Below are 20814 nucleotides of genomic sequence, written 5' to 3' on the forward strand. Positions count from 1 at the left end.
AAACCCATCAGCCCCTGCTAAAGAGGAGGCAAACGTGAGTTTGCCTGGTGCCTGTTCATTGCTCTGAGTGATGCTCCCATGGTCCCAGACCTGAGCAGGGGCTTGAGTTCCCAGAGCAGGGCTGGATCAGTCCCCTGCTCCTTTGGGATGGGGAGAGATCCACACAGAGGAGAAGCATGGACAGAGGCCCAGCTGGAAAGCTCCATCTCTCCTGTCAATGGGCCCCTTTCTTGGGAGCTGCAGCAGCCAAGCAAAGGCAAATAAGGAAAACAGAAGTATGAATTCTTCATCTTCCTTAGAAATTACTGGCTTCCCCTGCAGGAGTATGGCTGTATCTTTGTTGGGCCCCTCAACCTACTTGGCAGGTATTATTACCACTGCAGACTTGCAAGTTCTCCTAAAATCATGACACGGACAAGCTGAGTGAAAGCAGCCATGGAGCATGAGACATGTGATGTCCTCAGGGCATGAGAAGTCCTGGACTTTATTCCCAGATCTACCACTAACCTTGGACAAGCCAATTGACATCGTGCCTCAGTTTCCCAAGCGCTGAAGCAATAATAATTACAGCCAGGCTGGTTGCTTCGGAGGCTGTTTGTGAACCGCCCCACCAAGTGCCAACCCTGTTATTAGTCCTCGGCCCTGTTATTAGACCTAAATCCAACTTACTTAAGAATGAAGACTCCTGTGAAAAACACACAAACGGTTTCCCAGATCATCATTTTTATTAAAGTTCACAAGCAGCTGAAGGGGAAAAAAAAAAACAGACTAGAAAATGTAAATAAACGTCATTCAGCGCGTCGCAGACTGGCTGTGCAAAACGTGTGTTCTCCCCGGCAGCAACGGGCACCCGCTGCTCCGAAAAGACCTTTGTTGTTTGAAGCTGTGTCAAGGCTTTTCAGAGCATTGCATCATTCAGCTGGCCAGGCTACAGCTCAGCCTAATCCAGGGGCAAAAGGCAAGCCTGGAGCATCTGCGGATCTGCTGTGCAGGGAAGTGGGATGGTGGGTTGGTGCAGGACCAGTCCTTGGTAGTGGCCAGCCCTAAAGAGGTCAGGCAGGAGCTGCATCCCTATCTTGACATCCCAAATCCGTGTGCCCTCCTTCACAGCATGAGTGAGGAGCAACTCGGGCTGACAGCTCTTGGATGCATAATCCCAAACACAGTCAGCAGCCAGCATGTGTGGATAACCTGGGGCAGCCTCAGCCCAAGCACCAGCAGGCAGCGTGCAGTCAGAAACACATCTCTGCAAGGTGAAGCCAGGATGTGGGGTGCCGTGGGAATAAGGGGGATCCCTCCCCTGCCCACCCTGCCATGCTCCCCATATCCACTTGCTCTCCCTCTGAGGCCTCGCTGGTGGCAAGATGCCCCCTCCCAAGGCATGAGCTGCAGCCCTGTTTCTGCTCCTGTGCTAATTACACCCTCACCCACGCGGAGGGAAGCTCAGCAGACCGGCTCTGAGCACACAGTGGGCTTTATCTGGTGAATATCTGAACAGCGGTGCCAGTGCCTTGGCACACTAACAGAGCTGCTGTGCTCTTCCCAGCAGCTGTGTGTGGGGAGCTACTCGACCTCCAACCAAATCACAACCGGCTGCAGCGAGGAAAGGGGGAAAAAAAAATTTAAAAGGCCCAAAGTGCAAAACAAAAGGCACCTGCCTTGTTTCACCGCAGTACCTGGTGCTGCTGGCAGCCACCCCAAGCTCCCACACTTTAATGTTTCTACAGCCATCGCCTCCGTTGAGCGGCCAGAGAATGGGGAGGGCCAGGTGCTCTCACCCCATTCCCCTTAACAAACACTTCCAAGTCACCCAAGCAGCAAGCATTGACAATAGCAAGTTTGCTGCCTTTAAAAAAAAATTAGTATCTCCTAACCCCCCAGCTGAGTAACAAAAAGCACATAAGGGCTGCCCAGCAGTGCTTGCCGAGGGATGCAGCCTCCATCTCTCTGGTGCTGGTGGCCCACTGGTGCCCGCAAGCCAGCCATGTGCCCCTTGTGCCCAGCCCCTGCCTTGCAGCCAGTGCTCCTGGCTCTGTGCCATCCTTGCATGATGGCCAGTGGCCAGTGGCGGGGCTGAGTGGCCCTTGGTGGCCCCGTGATGTGACGCCAACGCAGAGTCTGGCTGTGCCTCCCACTCCTGGTGCCGGGAAGGGACGTGAAAGTTGCCTCGGAGTCCTGTGCGGGACGACAGGAGGGGACTCAGTCACAGTGCTGTCGGCTCCAACTGCATGAGGGGACATGGATGTGACTCTGGCATCTGGGGAAGGAAGGAGAAAGCTCATTAACCAGTGTGATGCTTGGCTCAGCCCATAGAGGGGAACATTGGCAGTTACTGGGGTAACCCTCACCCCAAATCCCAGAAATGGCTGGAGGTAGAAAGCAGCTGGCTTATTTGGGAGTTGGACTGTGCTTTGCTTGAGCATGAGAGGGTGGAGAGAGGATGTTCAGCTGGGGAGGGCTCGGATACGGGCAGGAAACTTCTGGACATGACAAGGGAATGAAAAATTGAGAAAAAAAAGAAGGGTTTTTTTGTTGGTTTTTTTTTTGGCAGGGACGAGGGCCCAAGAACTGGAACAGACAAAACAAAAAGACCCTTTTTCTCTTTTTCCGCAGGTTCCTCCAAAAACATCCATATCACTGACATTTCCAAAGGGTTGATTAATCCAGTCTGGGGCCCAGCTCAGACTGCACATGTTTCCATCTGCCCAGGGTTAGGAAAAGCCTGATTTTCATCGACTTTCCTCCCCAGGCCAGCCACTCCCTTCCAACGCTGCCTGATAAACTGGCTTCAGAGACAACCAGCCGCTTGGAAAGAGCAGCAGCGGCAAAAAATCTGCAATCCCTGTTTATCCGGCCTTGCTATTATACACATGCAAATGGGTTTCCCTAGGAGCCACCGAGAGAAACCAGCTGTGACTTTGTTCTGGCAACTCCTGCGAGGTTGCAACAGGTTGCAAGCAACCACCCCAGCAGCACGCAGGTGAGCAGCAGCGTTTAGGAGCCAGGAGATTATCCTGGGCTGTTTTTAGGCTGCTGTTTGCAGGTACACAGGTTTTCACATGGGAAGATGTCTTTCTGTGAGCAGGGCTCTGCGGATAGAGCCAAGAATGATGCATGGCAACAAAATCCTGTGATTGTTGCAAGGTGAAAGCTGGTGGAGCGCTGCTCCACATGGAAGGGAGCCACACCAGGCCGCACTAAATGTGTCTTTGCAAAAGCTTGTTGTCTAAGATGCAATATAATAATCAGGAAAAGCCACTGAACAGATTTGACACAGCGTGTGTGGTATAAGAATACAGTTCAGGGCCTGACACGTGCCCTAAATCCTTGCAGGAGCTTTGGGGCCAAAGTTCATTTTAGGAGCCAGAACACCCTCAAAAACCTTCAGCCTTGGTTGCTCAGCACCCACACAACAGCAGGTACCAGCTGCTGATGCTGTCCACAGCCCTCACGGGAGCTAAACCCACTAAAGGGCTCCAGTGGGAGTCAAAAAGTGGGCTTTGAGCTTTCGATGTGTCCCAGGAATAAGTGTCTGAGCACTGCCCAGCCACCAGCCTCCCCTTCTTATAGCCCAGACCGTGAGGAGGATCCTGGAGGAGCTAAAAAGCACCAGAATGGGAACCCCTGGGCAGGGAAACCCCTGGTTTCTCACTGTGATGGGGTTTGGCTCATCCCATTTGTTTTGAGATGGGAATTCCAACACCTCCACCCCAGGGGAGCATTTGAGGCTCAGAAGGCAGCACAGAGGGATGCAGTGACTTCCCTTTCCAATCACCTTCCCTGGCTGGACCATGCAATCTGCAACGACTGTCCCATTCCCATTTGTGACTCTGCCCCACGAAAATGAGAGCGTCACACAGGACAGATAGTTTGGAGAAGCCACTTCTAATGTGGAGACAGGCAGCTTGGAGAACCTGTTCCTGGTGAAGCCCAAAGTCACCTCCAGGGAGGTGTAGAGTTGTCCCCATCAACTGTCACTGCACAGGACTGTGACAGACCACCCAGCATCTTTCTCTGGGCTCCTGGCCAGGCTGCACTTGTCTTTGTAAACACAGAGAGTCTTTATTAGCCGAGTGCTCAGTATTTTATTTCCCGTTCGTAATGTTCTGCGTCCTCACGGCTCCAGGTGGGAGGAGACCAGGCTTTCACATTTCATACTGCTAATCAGGCTTGATCCTTGGGTTAGCTGCAGGTAATAAGCACTAAATTAATGTCACACGGCCTCCTTGGCAGGGCCGCTGGGACCTCTGCCGAAAGGTGCCCCAGCTCCAGCTTCCAGCTGGGAAGGGCGAAGGCCATGCCCTCAAGGAAACATTTCCAGCTGATCAGCTTTATGCTTTAAATGAAAAGCAGGCTGGGTAGTTTATGATCAACGTTCGCCGAGGACAGATTATTTGGTTTTCAGGGACCAGTTTATAGGCAAGAGGTTGTTTTTTCCATGAGTACAAAGTACTATTTCCTGCCATGTGATTGCCCAGGCCTTTCCCCACCAGCCCAGCTTGCTCTGCTCTGAGGGATGGTCCCTCCCAAGCTTTCTCCATCTGAGTATTGCCAAAACACACTTGGACACAGCCAGCCTGCCTTCTGGGTGTTCCTACTTGAAGAAGGATCCCATAGGGCCTATCCAGATGTTGCATTAGAGACCTTCCGTGGTGGGAGCTGCAAGCCAAAAGATCCCTCGGCCAGACCTGCTACAGGACAATGGTGTAGTCATAGGATCCTACAGACAGTTACCCCAGTTCCTGAGCCCAGTTTTGACCCAAGCACAGCCAAGACAGCCAAGGCAAGCACATGGGACGTGGCCGGTGCAGCACTGCAACACATGCACATTGGAGACATTCACTCACCCATCCTGGTGCTTTATGTAAGGAGTTGTCACATTGGCTGAGGCCACAACAATAAATTAGTAAAAAAAACACCCCAAAACCAAACAAAAAAAAAATCAAAACAAAACAAAAAAAACAACCTAAAGAAAAATCACATGGAGAGACATTCTTTCTGGCAAGAGCTCATGTATATTTTAAATACTTCTTTTAACCGAAGAGTGGAAGCGAAGCCAAAAAAGCACATAAAACCCTCACACAGTGACTTTTCACCAATTTAGTTTGCAGGTTGGTATATTACAGCTCCTAGTTTTCTTGTGCTCCAGATTACAGGGGGGAAACTTATCTATGCAACACCCCAAAGCTATTTATTAGGTCTGACCAAACCAAATACAGTATGGAGGAAAAAGGGCAGGAAAGGAAAATAACATCACTGTGATTCTGAAGACTTTTTACTCAGTGACTGAAGAATCAACTCCCACCTCAAACTATTCCCTGTCCTATTCCCAGGAGCATGGCTGGTGTTGAGCTTTAATATTCAGATGCATCTGCTACCAGAGAAAATTAATTTTCAGCTCTAGGATGGCTCTTAAAGAAGGCCCCATTGACCTGAGTTGAAAATGATGGAGTCCTCACACTCTTTGCTGCAATATTTAATAGCCAAGTGGCAGTTAATTAGATTACTGAGCCACTGTGACAGATGCTAGGCAACGCCTGAGGAGGAGAATTTGGAAAGGTCATTATCTTCCAGTGTTTGGAACACTCCCAGATCTCATTTTAACCCTTTCCACTCTCACCCTGCCCTCACGGTGGTCCAACCCATGTTAAAACCAGTTGTTTCACAAAGGCCAGAGCAATGCCCTAGGTGATTTTTTCCCACTTGAGAAAAGCAGGTGGTCACATTGGGCAAATAACCAGCAGATGTGCCAGGAACTCCTCCTTGGTTCCCAGCTGGCATCAAAAGAAATGATAACTGGGAGGTGCCAGCAATTTCCCCCGCTGGGTGATTCCCAGGCACACCAACCACAGCAAGTGGGAAGCAGGGAAGTGAGAGGGTGTTAGAGGGTTGGAGCAGCATTCTTTCTTCCCTGTGCTAAGTGAAGTGGATTTTGATGAGTTTGTGGAAGAATTTCCCTCCCCACAGTCCCCACTTTCCAAATAAAACTGTAAGTGAAGCTTGTCAATCCCACACGCATACCAGCTCCTTCAGCTGGCTGGGATGTAGGCTCCGACCACCAAAGCAGGGCTTGTGTGTTGCTGGCTCTGTGAAACCTGCAGACTGAGCTAGAAGAGGTGTTACAGACTTCCTGGTGAGATGATGCTATCCAACTGTTGCCCGTATCACTATCTGCTTTTACAAGGCAAGGTGAGAAGAGTTTTTGGCCTTTGCCTGGCCAGCTGTATCTCAGCAGATTGGTGAAGACATGCAAAGCTCTGTGGAGCCACACCGGGAACCAGAGGGGCAACCAAACATTCCACTGGGGAGGAGAGAGGAGGAATCAGCAGTCCCGTTCCAGTGGCACTGCAGTAGCACCTTCCCTGAGCAAGCGAGAACTGGAGCACCAGAATGAGACAGGACATCATGAGATTCCACCAACTTTCTTATTCTCACACACCTCAAAACACTGATAAACACATTCTTCTTCTGGTTACAAAACCCCTTCCCTCCCACTCAGGTCTTACACAGAAGTTTCAGAAGTTCTGATTTAACAAGCAACAGTTTGGATGATAAACAAACACCAGGACCATCAAATGCATCGTGGCTTCTGAGCTTTTGCTTCTGCTACCCACTGAAATGTAAATACAGAGCATAAAAAGAGATTCAGGATTTGCCAGCATTCCAAGGGTCACTTGCCTACATATTCATCAGTTCTGAATAAATCACTCAGAAAATCAGCAAAAATATTGAACTACTGAGACATTTCCAAAGCACTTGTGGCCCTGGTATCTCCCAGGATTCACCTTCAAGTGTTTTTAGAAACCTTAACTCCCTCAACTGCATGGGGACAGGATGTATTCTGCAGTGAGAGCCATGAGAGCAGGTGTGGACACATCTGCTCTCCCACCCACAGAAGGGTGACACTGCCACATCCAGCTACCTTGGAGCAGAGGGAGAGGAGCTGTGGCCTGCTTGCAACCATTGATGTAGATGCATCTCTAAAGATGCTGTGAGGATCAGCTGGAAATAAGAGAACCCTGGGAGCTAGTTTGGCTTACAGCATCACAGAACTGGCTACTCCTTCCTGGCTCTGCATCACACCTTTAAATCTCCCTGCCCCTAAAACAACCTCATGAACAACTTGGAACCCGTGACTCCAGCACGGTAGGTGCAGCCGCAATTGAGGCAAGAACAGTAAGTTTCAGTTTAAGAGGAGGAGACCCTTACCTTATTGACCTCCTGGATACGAGCCCCCCGAGCCCTGCCCCTCATCATGATGGCAAGTGCTTCCAGGTGCTGACAAAAGCTGTGGGGATGAGTGAGTAAGGCACCGTCGTGATACAGTTCCACGTGTCTGACGTAGGGTCATAGCAGTCCAGCGTTTTGCACCTCTGAGTGCCAAAGTAACCCCCTACCACGTACAGTTTATTCCCTGAGGCCAAAGCGTGGCACGACATGCGCTTGGCCGTCATGTCCCCAATGCGCGTCCACTGGTCCGTCTCGCAGTCAAAGCGGTACGCGGACGCTGCCGTGAACTCTGTGTCCCCTCCCATGATGAAAATCTGGCTGCCCAGGACAGCGGCTGCCGTGTAGCGCCAGGGCTGTGGGCATTCGGCTTTGATCATCCATCGATTCTCAGCTGGATCGTAACACTGGACTTTGGACACCATGTCCCGGTGAATGCTGGTCCCACCAAAGACGAAAAGCTTGAGCCTGGCGCTCACCACCGCGGCGTTGCTCACTCCATCTCTCAAAGGAGCCACCATTGTCCATTTGTTGGATATGGGATCGTACTTCTCCACTTGCTTCAAGGAAACAGAAGGAGATGCAGGAAAGACTCCAGCCACTGCAGTGTGTCCACCAACCACATACAGGCAGTTTTCCAATTCGGCCGAGCCATGTCCAAACCGATTAAACATTGGGGCAGCTTTGGACCATTCCTCATGAACAGTGTCATACACCCACACGTCTTTCGAGACCCCGTTCTCTGAGCCTCTGCCTCCAGTGATATATACTTTGCAGCCAATGGCACAGGCACTAAATTCCTTCCGTGGACTTGGCAGGTCTGCTTTGGGGATAATTTCCTTTGCTTTGTGGTCTACTTGGTAAATCTTATCACACATGAAGGTCTGTCCTCCCAGGATCAGCAAGGTGTGCCCAGCTTTGCGAGGCCTGGCACAGGGACTGGTGACGACTCCATCATTCTGGAGGATCTTCTTCTTGCATTGAATAGCTTCATCCAAGACAATCTTGTTCCTTTCATCCACCATGATCAAGTCCTCACAAGCCAAGGCTTCCTTGAGGCATTCAGAAGGAAGCAAAGCCAGACGAACATTCCTCAGAAGCTCTGGGAGATAAGCCTTCCGCTCATCCAGATCGTATTTCACCCACTGGATGACAGCCTTAAAGACTTTTTCTTCATCCTCAATTTCCAGCTCATCGCTGGAGATGAGGTCCAGCAAAGTGTCCTTGGAAAGGTTGTTGAAGTCCTCACTCTTGTGAACAGTCTCAAAGTTGACCAGGCACATCCTCCAGGAGAGCTCATAGAGCCGTCGGCACTGATGAGCATCCGAGAGCAGCATCATGCCCAGGCAGTTGGAAGGGTAGAGGTTCTTCTCCAGGAACTCGGCCGCTGCATCTCGGACGTCATGGAACTGCAGCATGTCTCCAGCTTCCAGGAGGGACTCAGCATTTTCCTCATTGATAATGATCCGAGAGGAGTAGGCAAAGTCCAGCAGTAGCTCCAGCACCTCTGGGTGGAGGCTGTCATGGAAGTTCACCTCATCATCCAGGCTCTCCCGGAGGCCGTTGCTAAACATGGCTTCGAAGTACCTGCTGGAGGCAGCCAGCACTGCCCGGTGACATGGGAACGACCTGTTTCCTGCCCAAAGAGTGACATCGGTGAACATGCAGTGCTTCCGCAGGGTGTTCAGGTGGGACAGGACACAGTCTGGGTGGGAAGCTTTGTGAAACAGCAAGATGTTCATGGAGCCCGTGCTAGTCCGGGATTTACGGTTCTCGTGGACGCTGACTGACATGATGGCAGAGCTCTTGCCTGCAGGAGAACAAACAGGAAAACCATTATTCCCTTGTCCTTACTGATGTATGGCATGGAGAACATGTGCATTTGCTATCCAACCCTGGTACGCTGCCAATGGACCTCAAACGTGAGGCACCAGCTGACGCCCCTGTGCTCCTGCATCCCCACTTGCAGAGCCCATGCCTCCTGCACCCTCACATCCTCCAAAAAATTTTACTCAGGCTGAACAGGGTGGGAAGGCAGAGTGGGACGAAGAGGGGAATTCTCCACTTTGGTTTCAGCAGCAGAGCAACAAAGTGAAGCAATCAACCCCCAAACTTGGTGGTAGATTGTCTCAACAGCCCCTAGAGGGTATTGGCAAACTGCAGAAGAGTTATTTTTCCTTAGAAAACAGCATCGAGAGAGCAGACTATCCAGGATAAAGGGCACTGGTCTGTTTCTGGCTCAGCAGTGTCTGGCTTCTGATTTTCATATAGATTGTTGCTGCAGGTTTAGGAAAGGCAATTGCTAGAGGTTTTATTTATGGAATATTTAACTACCAGCACAAGTCAAAAGTTTTGAACAAATTTTACCAAAGCCATTCGTTGTAGCTTTTGATGATGAAACTCACCACACACTTCATATGATTTAAACATTTTGCAGGACAGATTCACATCAGAGTAAAACAAAAGAGACAGCCCAATTACACTTTTTATCAGACAGGCAGAAGCAAACACAAGGCTTTTATTAGCTACTATTTCATTTAAGTGCTACCTGATACCGTTCTTTGCCTGTAGAAGAATGCTCCTTTGGAGTAATCAAATTAATACTACCTAGATGATAAAATACAAGTAATTTACTCCAAAATATTTTAGCCAGCTGTATTTTGTTCCTTGTGTGACAAAAGCAGACAGACAGATATGTAAACAGCCCTCTCTTACAGGAGAAAGTCAATGCTGAAGTTCATAGCACAACTGTCCCGAGGTTTGAAAAGTGAACCCAAAAAAAAGAGAAAAATGGGCTCATCCTGCTGTACCTCCACTCCAGCCACTGAAATGTTTAGAAATCAGCCATTAGCCAGACAGTTGGGGAAGGTCTTTCAGATGGTTTCTTCATGTTGATGTTGGTTGGATTTTTTTTTTTAAGTTCCTCTTCACAACCAGAGGTTTCTCAAGAGTCTTTCTACCCTGCAAACACAAGGGCTGCAATTCAATCCTATCCTCCCCAGCTCAGCTCTCCATCACCCCAGCCCAGCACTGGGGGGTCTCGGGGGAACCCACGAAATGCTGGGAGCACAGACGCAGCGCTCCTGGGCTGCCACGGGTCACAGCCTTGACCTGGTGGTGACCTGGAGCTGCACAACCCTCCCACACTCCACGGGTGGATGACCTCAAGCAGAGGTGGATGGCCAGATAAGCTGCCTGACTCAGGCTCTGATCATGTGCTTCCTACCCCTGCTTCTCCAGTACCTCCAAAAGAGTCCAAATTAGACAAACAGTTGTGGGTATGTTGCTCCCTAACCCCGCTGCCATGAATTATTGAAGTTGGTCTTCCCAAGGCCTCACTCATTCCTTAGGGCTGTGTCACAGTCCAGGGAAAAATCTCTGTGCTCCTCCATGCAGAAATGACAGGTTGCCCAAGCAGCCACAATTCCTGCTCAGCCTCTGAGTCAAGGCAGGAGCATTGATGCAGGTAATCGGGTTGGATATGTACATGCCATCACCAAAACCCCTGCAGCCTTGCTTGGGTTGAGGCTGACAAGCTCATTTCACTCGTGATTGGAGGCTGTGCAGAATCAAGTCTCCAAAACAGGAAGGAAAATGCCATTATGAAACAGCACTTTGAAGTGCATCTGAAGGAAATGTTTCCAACATCTACACCCAGCGCAGGAACAACACTAATTTAAGAGGTTATATGGATTCCCATGTCAACACTGAAGCAAGGAATACAAATGAAACATTTATGAGTCTGCTAAAAGCTATTGATTTAGGTTCCTATTCCTACAACCTCAGAAACCACTCTGCCATTGCCACTGCTTTCTTTGCTCACAGCTCAGGTCAGCTATTCAATGTTAACCTTTGATTTGCTTATGCACAAAAAATGAAGCAATTTATATAGAACATTTGTTTATATGGAAACAAACACAAGGATTGCAGGGACGCAGCAATGATTTTTCTGACACTAAGATTAAAAAATCACTACTCAGAATGGAAGGAGCAGGTCATTTAGAAATTAAAATGTCTGTATAAAAGCTGCAGCACAGCCATTTTATATATATACACACACATACAGATACATATACTGTGTGCACACACAGGCACATACATAATATATAATCACGGGATTCTACCATCAACATCTAGCCCAGAGAACTTAGTAGCAATATTTCTATCTTATGTGCATTGAAACACATTTCAGGGAATAAACTGGCAGCTTCCAGTTCAGTCCCCAGCACTGCTCTTCATATCACCTTGTCCCAATACAGGCACCAACTGATCCCCAGTGCAGCTTCAAGTCTGAAACCTAAAGAGGCCACAGTCACAGCCCCTTTACTTGGCCTCTCCTGGGGCTGGGTTATGACACTGGATGCTACTGGTCACAGATGAGCAGGGTTAGACAGACCACTAAACTGAAACTAAAGCAGCCTCTGAACTCTGGGGTGCAGCCAGGAAGCCTTGCTTGTGGTTTTCAGCAATATCCAAACAGCTTTTTCTGAGGGCTTCTTGAATCCTGCCATAGTGGCACAAGCAGAAAAGTGGCAAGTACTAATCCTTTCCCTCACAAACACGCCTCACCGCGTTTCTCAGTCTACCAGAGACCTTGGCATCATCTCACCCCGATCAGACAAACAGAAACTGCAGGCAGCAGCTATTTCATCTGGTGGGTTTCTTCCAAAATCTAGCAGCTCACAAACCTCAGAAGCCTGCAGGTAAATGATCTCCTACAATTTCATGATGTGCACAAAAGTATGCTTCGATTTAAGCAATGTTTAACTGCGGCGATGAACAGGCTGGACCCATGACGTGTGCACTTCTCTGAAGCGGACACATGCAGAGCAGAATTTGGCCCCTACCACACTCCTTGCTTCCCTCACCCAACTACTGAGCTAAAGAGAAAAAGCAGAGCCACTCAGAACAAGGAATATTTTACTCAAAGCAACCTGTCAGTGGCTCCCGCCAAGCTCCTGCCGCTCTGCGAGCGCTCAGGGGTTATCGTTGTTCCCAGCTGCATCTTCCATCAGGCAGGAAGCTGTCGCTGGAACAGCTGTGTCAATGAGAATAGCAGAAGGCATGACCTGAACAAACTGGGGCTTGGATTTCTCCACGCTGCATTCATTCTTTTTAACTTCGAAAGGCAGTTATTGAAAAAATAAATATCTACTGCATAACCTTTTAAAAGGATCTTAACTGCACACAGAGGCAGATGATAATCCTTCTTCCATATGGATGAGGGCAGAGGGGCATCAGCTTTTTGACAGCTATCCAATGATGTCTGCTGGCTGTAGTATTCCCCTGGCTGTCTACAGCCTTTGTACAGCCAGGATAGGAAAGACAGGCTTTTTCCAGCAGAGCAAGATAAGGATGCTTTGAAAATCCTTCCACTCACCCAGACAGAGCAGACAGCAACCCTGAAGGAAGGAAGGAGTTGGCTCAGGGAGAAAAGACTCCTCAATCTCAGTTCATGAAGAAAATACCCCAGCAGTCTCTCTGGACAGGACTAAGCTATAAAAGACAAGGGGAAAATCCAAAAGCACAGAGATGGCCAAACTCCCACTCAAAGAAGCACAATTCTCCTACCCAAGAGCCTCGTGCTTCCTCCAAACCATGCCCCAGCAGAAGGCTGTCCCTCCCAGGCTGGTGGGTCATCATGCCAGAGCCCTGCTGGAATGGGTCATTTAGAGAACTTTAGGAAACACTCTATCACCTTTTGAAAAATCCAAGCACCTCTTAGACAGACACTTTGAAGCTGTATCAGGCCCTGTCCCCAATCACAAAAGAACTGCACATGAGAGGACAGCTCAAAAGGACTATTGATACATGAACTATATTTAGCCAGGCTTGGGGCTTCCCCTCCATCTCAAACCAGCAGCCTCTCCACAAATCTGCAAATTCATTCACTATCTGCAGGGAATTACCAGCTGAGATCCTGCTTCCTTCAAGAGGACATTTGAGAGTGAATATGTTCTCCAGTGGGACTTCAGGGGATCAAGAGTAATTTCTGTTTAGAAGGGCAAAACTACAGGATTTATATGTGTTCTCCCAAGACTGTAAAGGCTGGATAAATACCAACAAAGAGTCCAAATCCCATGATCCCAAGCTGGGCACTTTCTGTTTGCCAATCAGAGAAGCAGCAACCAGATCGCATTTCTTTTTGCCCCACTCAACCATGAACTATTTAAAGCTGTAAATAAGTAAATAAATAAGCAGTAAGGCTCCCTGCTGGCTCAGCTCAGAAGACCTGGAAGAAGCTGCTCATGCTGCAGCTGAGATTAATTCCCAAGCAGTCAGACATATACAGACCCTCCATGTATGGGCTGCACTACCACCCAGTGCTGCTCCTTCCAAACCAGAGCAGACCTACCTTGAGCAGGCAGAGACAACAGGAGTAAAACCCATTTTTATTTTCTCTCCATTTCACAATATCAACCCTGTGGGGTGAAACACCACCTTGAACTCACCCAAAGTTCAACCTCTCCCTGGAAGTGGCGGGATCAACTCTCTACCCATTACAAATGAGCTTGTTCCCTCATCCCAAATATCTGGACTTTTCTAACACTTTCACGGACTCCACCATCTGGTGCTTAGGCCAGCAGCGCTATCCCAGGCCAAAATTACTGGCATAGAACCAACTTCCCCCTTTTTACTGTAGAGAGTAGCAAACTAGAAACATAAAGTCACCTACCGTGTTTTCTTCAGAGGGAAGAGCTCCTTGCAAAGCTGCTTAGAAGAAAGAGCAGTGAGAAAACACACTGTCAAACACAGAGCCAGATACAGCTGTTTCAGACGATTTCCCGGCACTGGAGACCATCAAAAGATTTGAGAAAGGGGATCTGTTACATGCAGGCATTCACGTACTCAGACACTGTTTGAGCTTCAAAAGCGGAAAAAAACCCAGCAGAAAACAGGAAAAGATGGTGGGGGAGGGAGACAGATAACAAGAAGAGGGAAGGAACAAATGAAACGATATTTTCAGATGATTTTCCTCTCCTGGCATAACACAGTGGACTGTCAGGTACACAGATTGGAGCTGCTTGAAGTGCTCTGTACTAATAATGCCCTTCTGCAAAGAGTGCTTGAGATGAAAGGAATTAAATAGCACCTGGCATTTAGTGCAGCACCACACTTGTTGAGTGTGCAGCCTGGGCTGCTGCCAGGTGGGCAACAAAGGCCCTTCACCACACCATCACCCAGGCACGCTCTCTGTTCTGTCCATGCTCCTGCGTGCCTGGATGCAAACTTTGCTGTCTAACAAGTTGGGTTCATCTCCAGTAATTCTTGTGAATTTAGTGGTTTACCTGTGTCAGCCAAATTTGTTCTTGTTCTCCTCAGGATGACTAACACAGCAAAGATGCAACTGTGATTTTGCACACTGGAATTCAGACAACATAACTGCCATGAATCAGAGGGTATTGCTCTGGATTTGCCCTTCCTGACAAACTCTTGATGTTTCATCATATTTGCAAATAGGTAAGCAAAGGAAAGGCAGCTGACTCCATCCCCCCAGCACAGAATTCCTGATCCTGCCCCAGCCTTTGAGAATGGAAGGCATCCTTATCATTTCTTCTCATTTTCTCACTTCCTAGTCTAGCCTGTACATCCTAGACAGAAAACAGAAAGACCATGTGAAAGGCTCCTTCTGTTGGCTCAGACAGAAACTGGGAGGTTTTCCAAGCCCAATTCTGTAGGCTCCAGGAATCAGATTGTCTGGAGAAGATCCGGGTACATATCTGAACATTTTGAAACTCAGTCTCAGAAACTCGATATGAGTTTCATATCCCACTCATATCCTGATATCCCATTCTCACTAGTACCCACCATTCCTCCCTTTAAACCCATGCCCCACTCTGAGCCCAGAGCCACCACAAGCATCTACAGAATGCCACTTACCACAGAAAACAAAAACAGTATTGCCAATCTGTACCAATTAGTGAGGTTGTTGTTTTGTCTTGCAAAAGCAATGGTAAAAGGGGCAGTAGTGCCTCAAATCTATGACATGAACAAATCTGAGCCAAAGGCGATCAAGTTCCAACTACAATAAAAATACCCACAGGAAATCCACTTTGCACACAATAAATGCACTTTTATTTGCAAATCATGTATTGGACTTGCTACTCTGCAACTGAGATACTCCATAAAGCTTCTTGAACTACCTGTGAGGCAATCAAATAACATTCTCCTTCATCACTGAGCACATTGGCTTTGCCATTCCTGGGAATACCACACCCTCTTACAACCACTACCCAAATCGGGATAAGTAAGGCTTTTAGCCACAGTCCGGGCTCCAGACAATGGCTTTTCATTGCTACGCCCCAACCCCAGAGGATCTTTTCAGAGCCCTTCATTGACAGTGGGCTGCTGCTCCGCTCTGATACACCCATTCTGCCAGATCAATCACAGTCGCTCTGCAGAATGAATGGGGGGCTGCAGAGAAGGCAAGCATTCGCAATCCCATCTCCCAGACTATACTCAAAAAGGCTCCAGAATGGAAGTAGCCTGCTCGATTGCAGTGTCTACCCCAGCCCCATCTGGGCAGGATAAAGTTCTTTTCAAGCAACCCAACTTGCTAATGTGCTGCAAAGGCAAAAGGCCCTTGGTACTTCAAGGAATTACATGCCACTTCCCAGGGAGAGTTCAGGAGACAAGATGTGGTACACATCAAATTAACACCAGAATAACCACAGCAGTTGCTGACTCCAGAGATCATATTCAGATCCTCCCACTCTCTGCGTGCTGTGCCCAGCTCCTGGCGCTGAGGCTGGCAGAGCCCAGTGCTCCGGTGGCCAGGCTAACCATAAGCCACGGACACTCATACCAAACAGGTCTGTCTGCCTGCTGTCAGGGCAGGATTGCAATTTTGGGCCCGGCCAGTTAAGCTGGGGTTTTGTTTTGCTTTCCCCACTCCCCTGCCAGGCAGGAGATCATGGTACAACTGCCAGGTTTGGTTGGCTCATTTGCAGTTCTGGCTGGAGTTCAGAGCCATGGAGATGGGAGGCGCTCATGCCTTCTGAACCGATTAGCCCTTGATGCTGATGGGCATGGAGGACGTTCCCAACTGTATTGTAAAGCACTGACAGATATTGAACGGTCTGGGGCTGCAAGGCAGGATATTGCTCATCGCCCTCTGGCTCTGGACAGAAGGAAAAAATCTGACACCCATCTCTGATCTTTCCATTTAAGTACTCACACAGCATCAAATCACACACTCAGCCTTCAAGTTCTGGGCCACTGTGGGAGCACTGCAGCAGCCCAGGCTGTCTTGGGCATCTGTGCACACACTGCAAGCAAATCAGAGTGATTGCCAGTGTGGTACGGTAATAAATTTGCCTCACCACAATCTGACAGGCTGCTATATAAAACTGGTAGTCTTTGCAAAGTCTAATGGTCAGCAAGCAGACAGTGGTTACAGCATATGCAACATTCCCAGGCTTGAGCAGAGGGAAGACAGAGATGTCTCTACTGGCTGGAGTGATACTAATAGTCACTACGGGGATATAAAGCTGATAAGCAAAGACAGACCGATGTGTTGGTGGTAAAAGGTCAGACCAGGGGGCTTGGGGTGGCTTGTTACAGCTAAATGCTTCCTAGCCAGCTTTCCTGTAGCCACTGCTTCAGCAGTGCCAGCTACACTCACTGCAATTCAATTACAGTCTGTAAAAGGCAGGAGTAAATCTACCCCTCAGTTCAAGTGCTGACACCGCTTCAAACCTGGGCCTTCCACAGTCCCTGAGCATCAGCAGCCGTGGACACCCTGGGCCAGCTCTGCCTGTCCTGCTCCACCTACTCACACCCAAGCCAAGGCACTGCTCAACACTCTTTTGTAATGCTGCCACTTCCCTCCCCACCTCGCAACACACTGCCTGTCCTCTTCCACCTCCACAGATGGCCACATCCTGCCCTTCCTGTTTCACTCATCCACCTCCTAAACATTGCCTAAAAACCTCCTCTGGCTCCTAAGAAGGATCTGAACTCCTGTGGGCTTTGGGGAGCAGTTGGTTACCACCACAGGGACAAAAATGCCATCTTAAGTCACACATGCATATGTACACATAGAAGTGTGCACACTCCTTGTCCCCACTCCAGAACATGTCCAGCACTCTGTCCAGAGCTGGAAGGACCATATTATATATCAGACACGTGCTCATTTTCACACGTGGCATACATGTCATGCAACATCTTGTCATCTGTTTCCAAGCTGTCACCTTCACAAATTTCTTGTGCCTAGCTCCTTCAGTCAAACCTTTTTCAACTGGCCTTATCTCCTCTCAGAAAGCACATCTGAGACACCATCCTCTCTGCTTGAGCTACTTGAACCTGCCCCAAGCACAGCATGAGAGGATATCACGCTCTGCACACAGGCTGAGGCAGGAGGACTTCAGATAACAATCCTCAAATACTTTAAAAACTGAACAAAAAAGGGATGCGAAATTTAAGTTCCTCTGTGCTAAAGCTGCCTACAGTCTCCCATGTCCATATTATGGTGCAACCAATTTGCTTTTGCAGCAATTTTCACTTCAGCTTAGCCCTGAGAATCTTCTGCCCACCTCTTGCAGAGCAAACTTCCACCTATGCCTCCTCCCCAAGTGCTTTACTCAGCCTTATCACAGAGATAAACCAGAGCAGATGGTTGGAGTTTAAGACACAAAAGAGACAAAATGTGTTTTCAGATAAGATTTGATCCAAAGCAGCAAACAGAACAAGGAAAACAGAGAGGCCCCAGAAAGGGTCCCAGGGCACTAAGGAGTCAGACCCCTTGAGAGGTGGACAGAGAATAGAAAGTACAGGAGAGCTCAGAACTCTGGAAGGAGACTGTCACCAGAGTAGCTGAGCCAACAGCAGCAGCTGGTCACCACCAGGAACACGTGGGGTGTGTTACGCACGGTTCGGCTTGCTCCTAAGGTAAGTTCAATAAAAACCAGGGTCATAAGACACAGGAAGAAAGAAGGAAAGACAAGGGAAGTTGCCAAAGTATAAAGGTTATAGAGTTGCTCGTTTCTCTTCTGGCTCTGATCTGTCCTGGAGAGGAAGAGGTTTGTTAAGGGTAAAACTGCACAGCACCCGGACTATGGAAATCACTCCCGCAGATCACAAGGGAACACACACAGAGATTGCCGGGAAAGGAAAAGAGAAAACAGTCGTGACACAGGGACTCTGCACAGGAATAGTATGAAACACTCGGCTGTCTGCTTACGAAAAGCTGAGGACAGGTTTTCCAAGCACAGATTTGGCTGATCTAAGCCCCCACCTGAACAACTATAAGCAGATAGATAAAGAAAATAAATAAAAAAGCAAAAAGACAAACAAACATCATCATCAACAACAACAACAACAAAAAAACCCAACAAAACAAAACAACTACCAAACAGGCTTTTAACTTTTTTAAATGTCAAGGGGACTGGGAGGACAGCGAAGGCAGGAAGAACTATTTATTCTCCTCTGTCAGTTCAGCTCAGTCACTCACACAAACCTGCTCACTTTTCTAGACAGGGCTGCTCGAGCCGATTTCATCAGAGGCCACGAAGTTGCGTCCCTTAGAGCACAGTTCTGAGATAGATATATGCATGTACGAGAGAGGGGGGGAAAAAAAACCCCACCCCAAAACCCAAAAAGCAACGCCACTCTACTTTCATATCCAAAAGATTAATGGCTGGGTTTTAATTGGTTTTAATTATTTTTTTTTTTTTTCCTTTAGAAGAGAAAAGCCCTTCCCCTCCCTAACCTTTCCCTGATGCCACAATGATGCTCCGAACCCCGGTGAGCCCCGGGCCGGTACCGGGGGAGGGGGGCGGCACTCGGGGGGTCCAGCACATCCCCGAGCCCCCCAGGCTCCCAATCCACCCAAGCAAACCCCTTGCTCGGAGGGGGCCGGAGCGGGTCTGGCGGGGGGAATCACTCACCGTTCTCTCGGCCACGGCGAAACCCCTGGGAAAGGCAAAGCTCCCGGCGCGGGGGGGCGGGGATGCAGGGCTGGAGGAGGGATGCAGGGCTGGAGGAGGGAAGCAGGGCTGGAGGAGGGAAGCAGGGTTGGAAGCAGGGCTGGAGGAGGGATGCGGGACGGAGGCGGCGGAGCGCGGAGCGTTGCGCGGCCTCCGCGCTCCCCGCGCACAATGTCCCCGCCGGGCGGGACCGGCCGCGCGTGGGACCGCGGGGGCGGGGCCGGCCGCCGCGGCCGCCACCAATCAGCGGGCACGGTACCCGTGACGCGCCCTCTCTGCCACGCCCCTTTCGGGAGCAGCGACCAATAGAAGAAAGAAGAGAGGGCTTGTGGGCGGGGCCAGTACGAGCCGTAACGCCCCGGGTCCTAAAGGCCGGGTCAGCCCGGCCGAGCTGCCTCTGCCCCCCCGGGATCCGAAGGGGCTTGGGGGGAAACCGTGTGGAGCCACCCGTGCCACCCCGACGGCACGGACCCGTCCCCTCTGCCCCGGCCTTTGCCCTCTGAGTCAGCGCCCCCCCGGCTGCGCGTGTCCCGCAGGATCGGCATCCCACGGAGTGATGTCACCCACCCACCTCCCACCCACGCCTGCAGCGGGACAGGGAAAGTCAGCGAAACTCCCCTAAAAATCCAGGCATATGTGTGAAACCGCCGGGCTCAGCAGAATTCGAGTGCGTGGGGAATGCGGAGGTTACCAGTCGCACCCCCGGGGTCCCGCTGCCCGCAGGGAGCGGCACAGCTCGGGGTCAGATGGAACCTGGCCAGGGTCCAGTCCCTGCGTGGGGACCACCCCTGGGACAGTGCCGTCATCTGGAAGGAGCAGGGGGGGACCTGGAAGAGCTCCCTTCAGCAACACCCGCGGGCTGAGCCAGGGAAACTCATTTAGAAACAATAACATTTTCCAAAACAATAACATTTTTCAAAACAATAACATTTTCACATAACGCAAGAGCAGCTGGAAACAGCAGTGCCTCTGATCCCACCCCTGTTTTCCAACCCCTGCTCCGGAGTGAGGCACAGCAGGTACCTGCAGACCTGCCCTGTTGAATAATTTCAATGTGAGTGAGTGTGCCTTCCCTGGGATATATGGAATGTTCCAGCCACCAGAAAAAAGAAGCTGAAAGTTTTTTTTTATCTACAAAAATTTTGAATACATAGAGGATGCAGGGAAGAGCTGTTCCTTATCTTCTCCCACGACCCCATTTCTCCAGGGCCTTACTCCCTATACTTAGTCACAAATGTTCTGTAATAATATTCAAGTGAAAAACTAACAGTTCTGTTAAGTGTATCTCCTCAGATAATAGCTGGATGGAAATATCCGGGTCCAAATTGTGCTGAACCTCCTGTACACCCAGCGATGGACTGTTTAAGGGCTGTTCCTTCCGACCTAGTAAAGGAAATCTCTCCAGTTTCCCACTGAAGTAACTACCACTGCTTGTCCCTGTTTCACAGCAGTGACTGCATTAAAGTGCCTGCATGGGCGGTTTCATATGCTGTGGGCATGGGAGGAGTTAGATGGTTGCTGCTATGGGGATATACTGAAACAAAAATTTCAATAAATACAAAATTGAGTCCCTTCTTTTCTTCCCAGCTTGAAACAGAAGGTCAGCTACAGCTGGCAGAGGCTGTGCATGGTAAATAACAAAGTACACTGAAAATGTTGA

General features: G+C 49.4%; 1 protein-coding gene across 3 annotated transcripts; it reads right to left on the reverse strand.

Annotated features, from left to right (window-relative positions):
- Positions 1 to 701: 701 nt before the first annotated feature.
- KLHL25 (kelch like family member 25) lies at positions 702 to 19335 on the reverse strand. Of its 3 annotated transcripts, XM_032700237.1 has the most exons (4): positions 19116 to 19335; positions 12608 to 12723; positions 7210 to 9037; positions 714 to 2257 (listed from the first exon to the last, which is right to left on the reverse strand). In XM_032700237.1, exon 3 carries the CDS (start codon positions 9018 to 9020, stop codon positions 7254 to 7256), a length of 1767 nt encoding a protein of 588 aa, XP_032556128.1. In that variant the 5' UTR covers positions 9021 to 9037; positions 12608 to 12723; positions 19116 to 19335; the 3' UTR covers positions 714 to 2257; positions 7210 to 7253. The 3 variants fall into 3 exon arrangements, with proteins under 3 accessions (XP_032556127.1, XP_032556128.1, XP_032556129.1); XM_032700236.1 differs by lacking the exon at positions 12608 to 12723 and having other exon boundaries at positions 702 to 2257; XM_032700238.1 differs by lacking the exons at positions 714 to 2257; positions 12608 to 12723 and adding an exon at positions 4066 to 4186.
- Positions 19336 to 20814: the final 1479 nt, after the last annotated feature.

This window comes from Chiroxiphia lanceolata, chromosome 12 (assembly GCF_009829145.1).
Source record: "Chiroxiphia lanceolata isolate bChiLan1 chromosome 12, bChiLan1.pri, whole genome shotgun sequence".
Classification (NCBI taxonomy): Eukaryota; Metazoa; Chordata; class Aves; order Passeriformes; family Pipridae; genus Chiroxiphia; species Chiroxiphia lanceolata.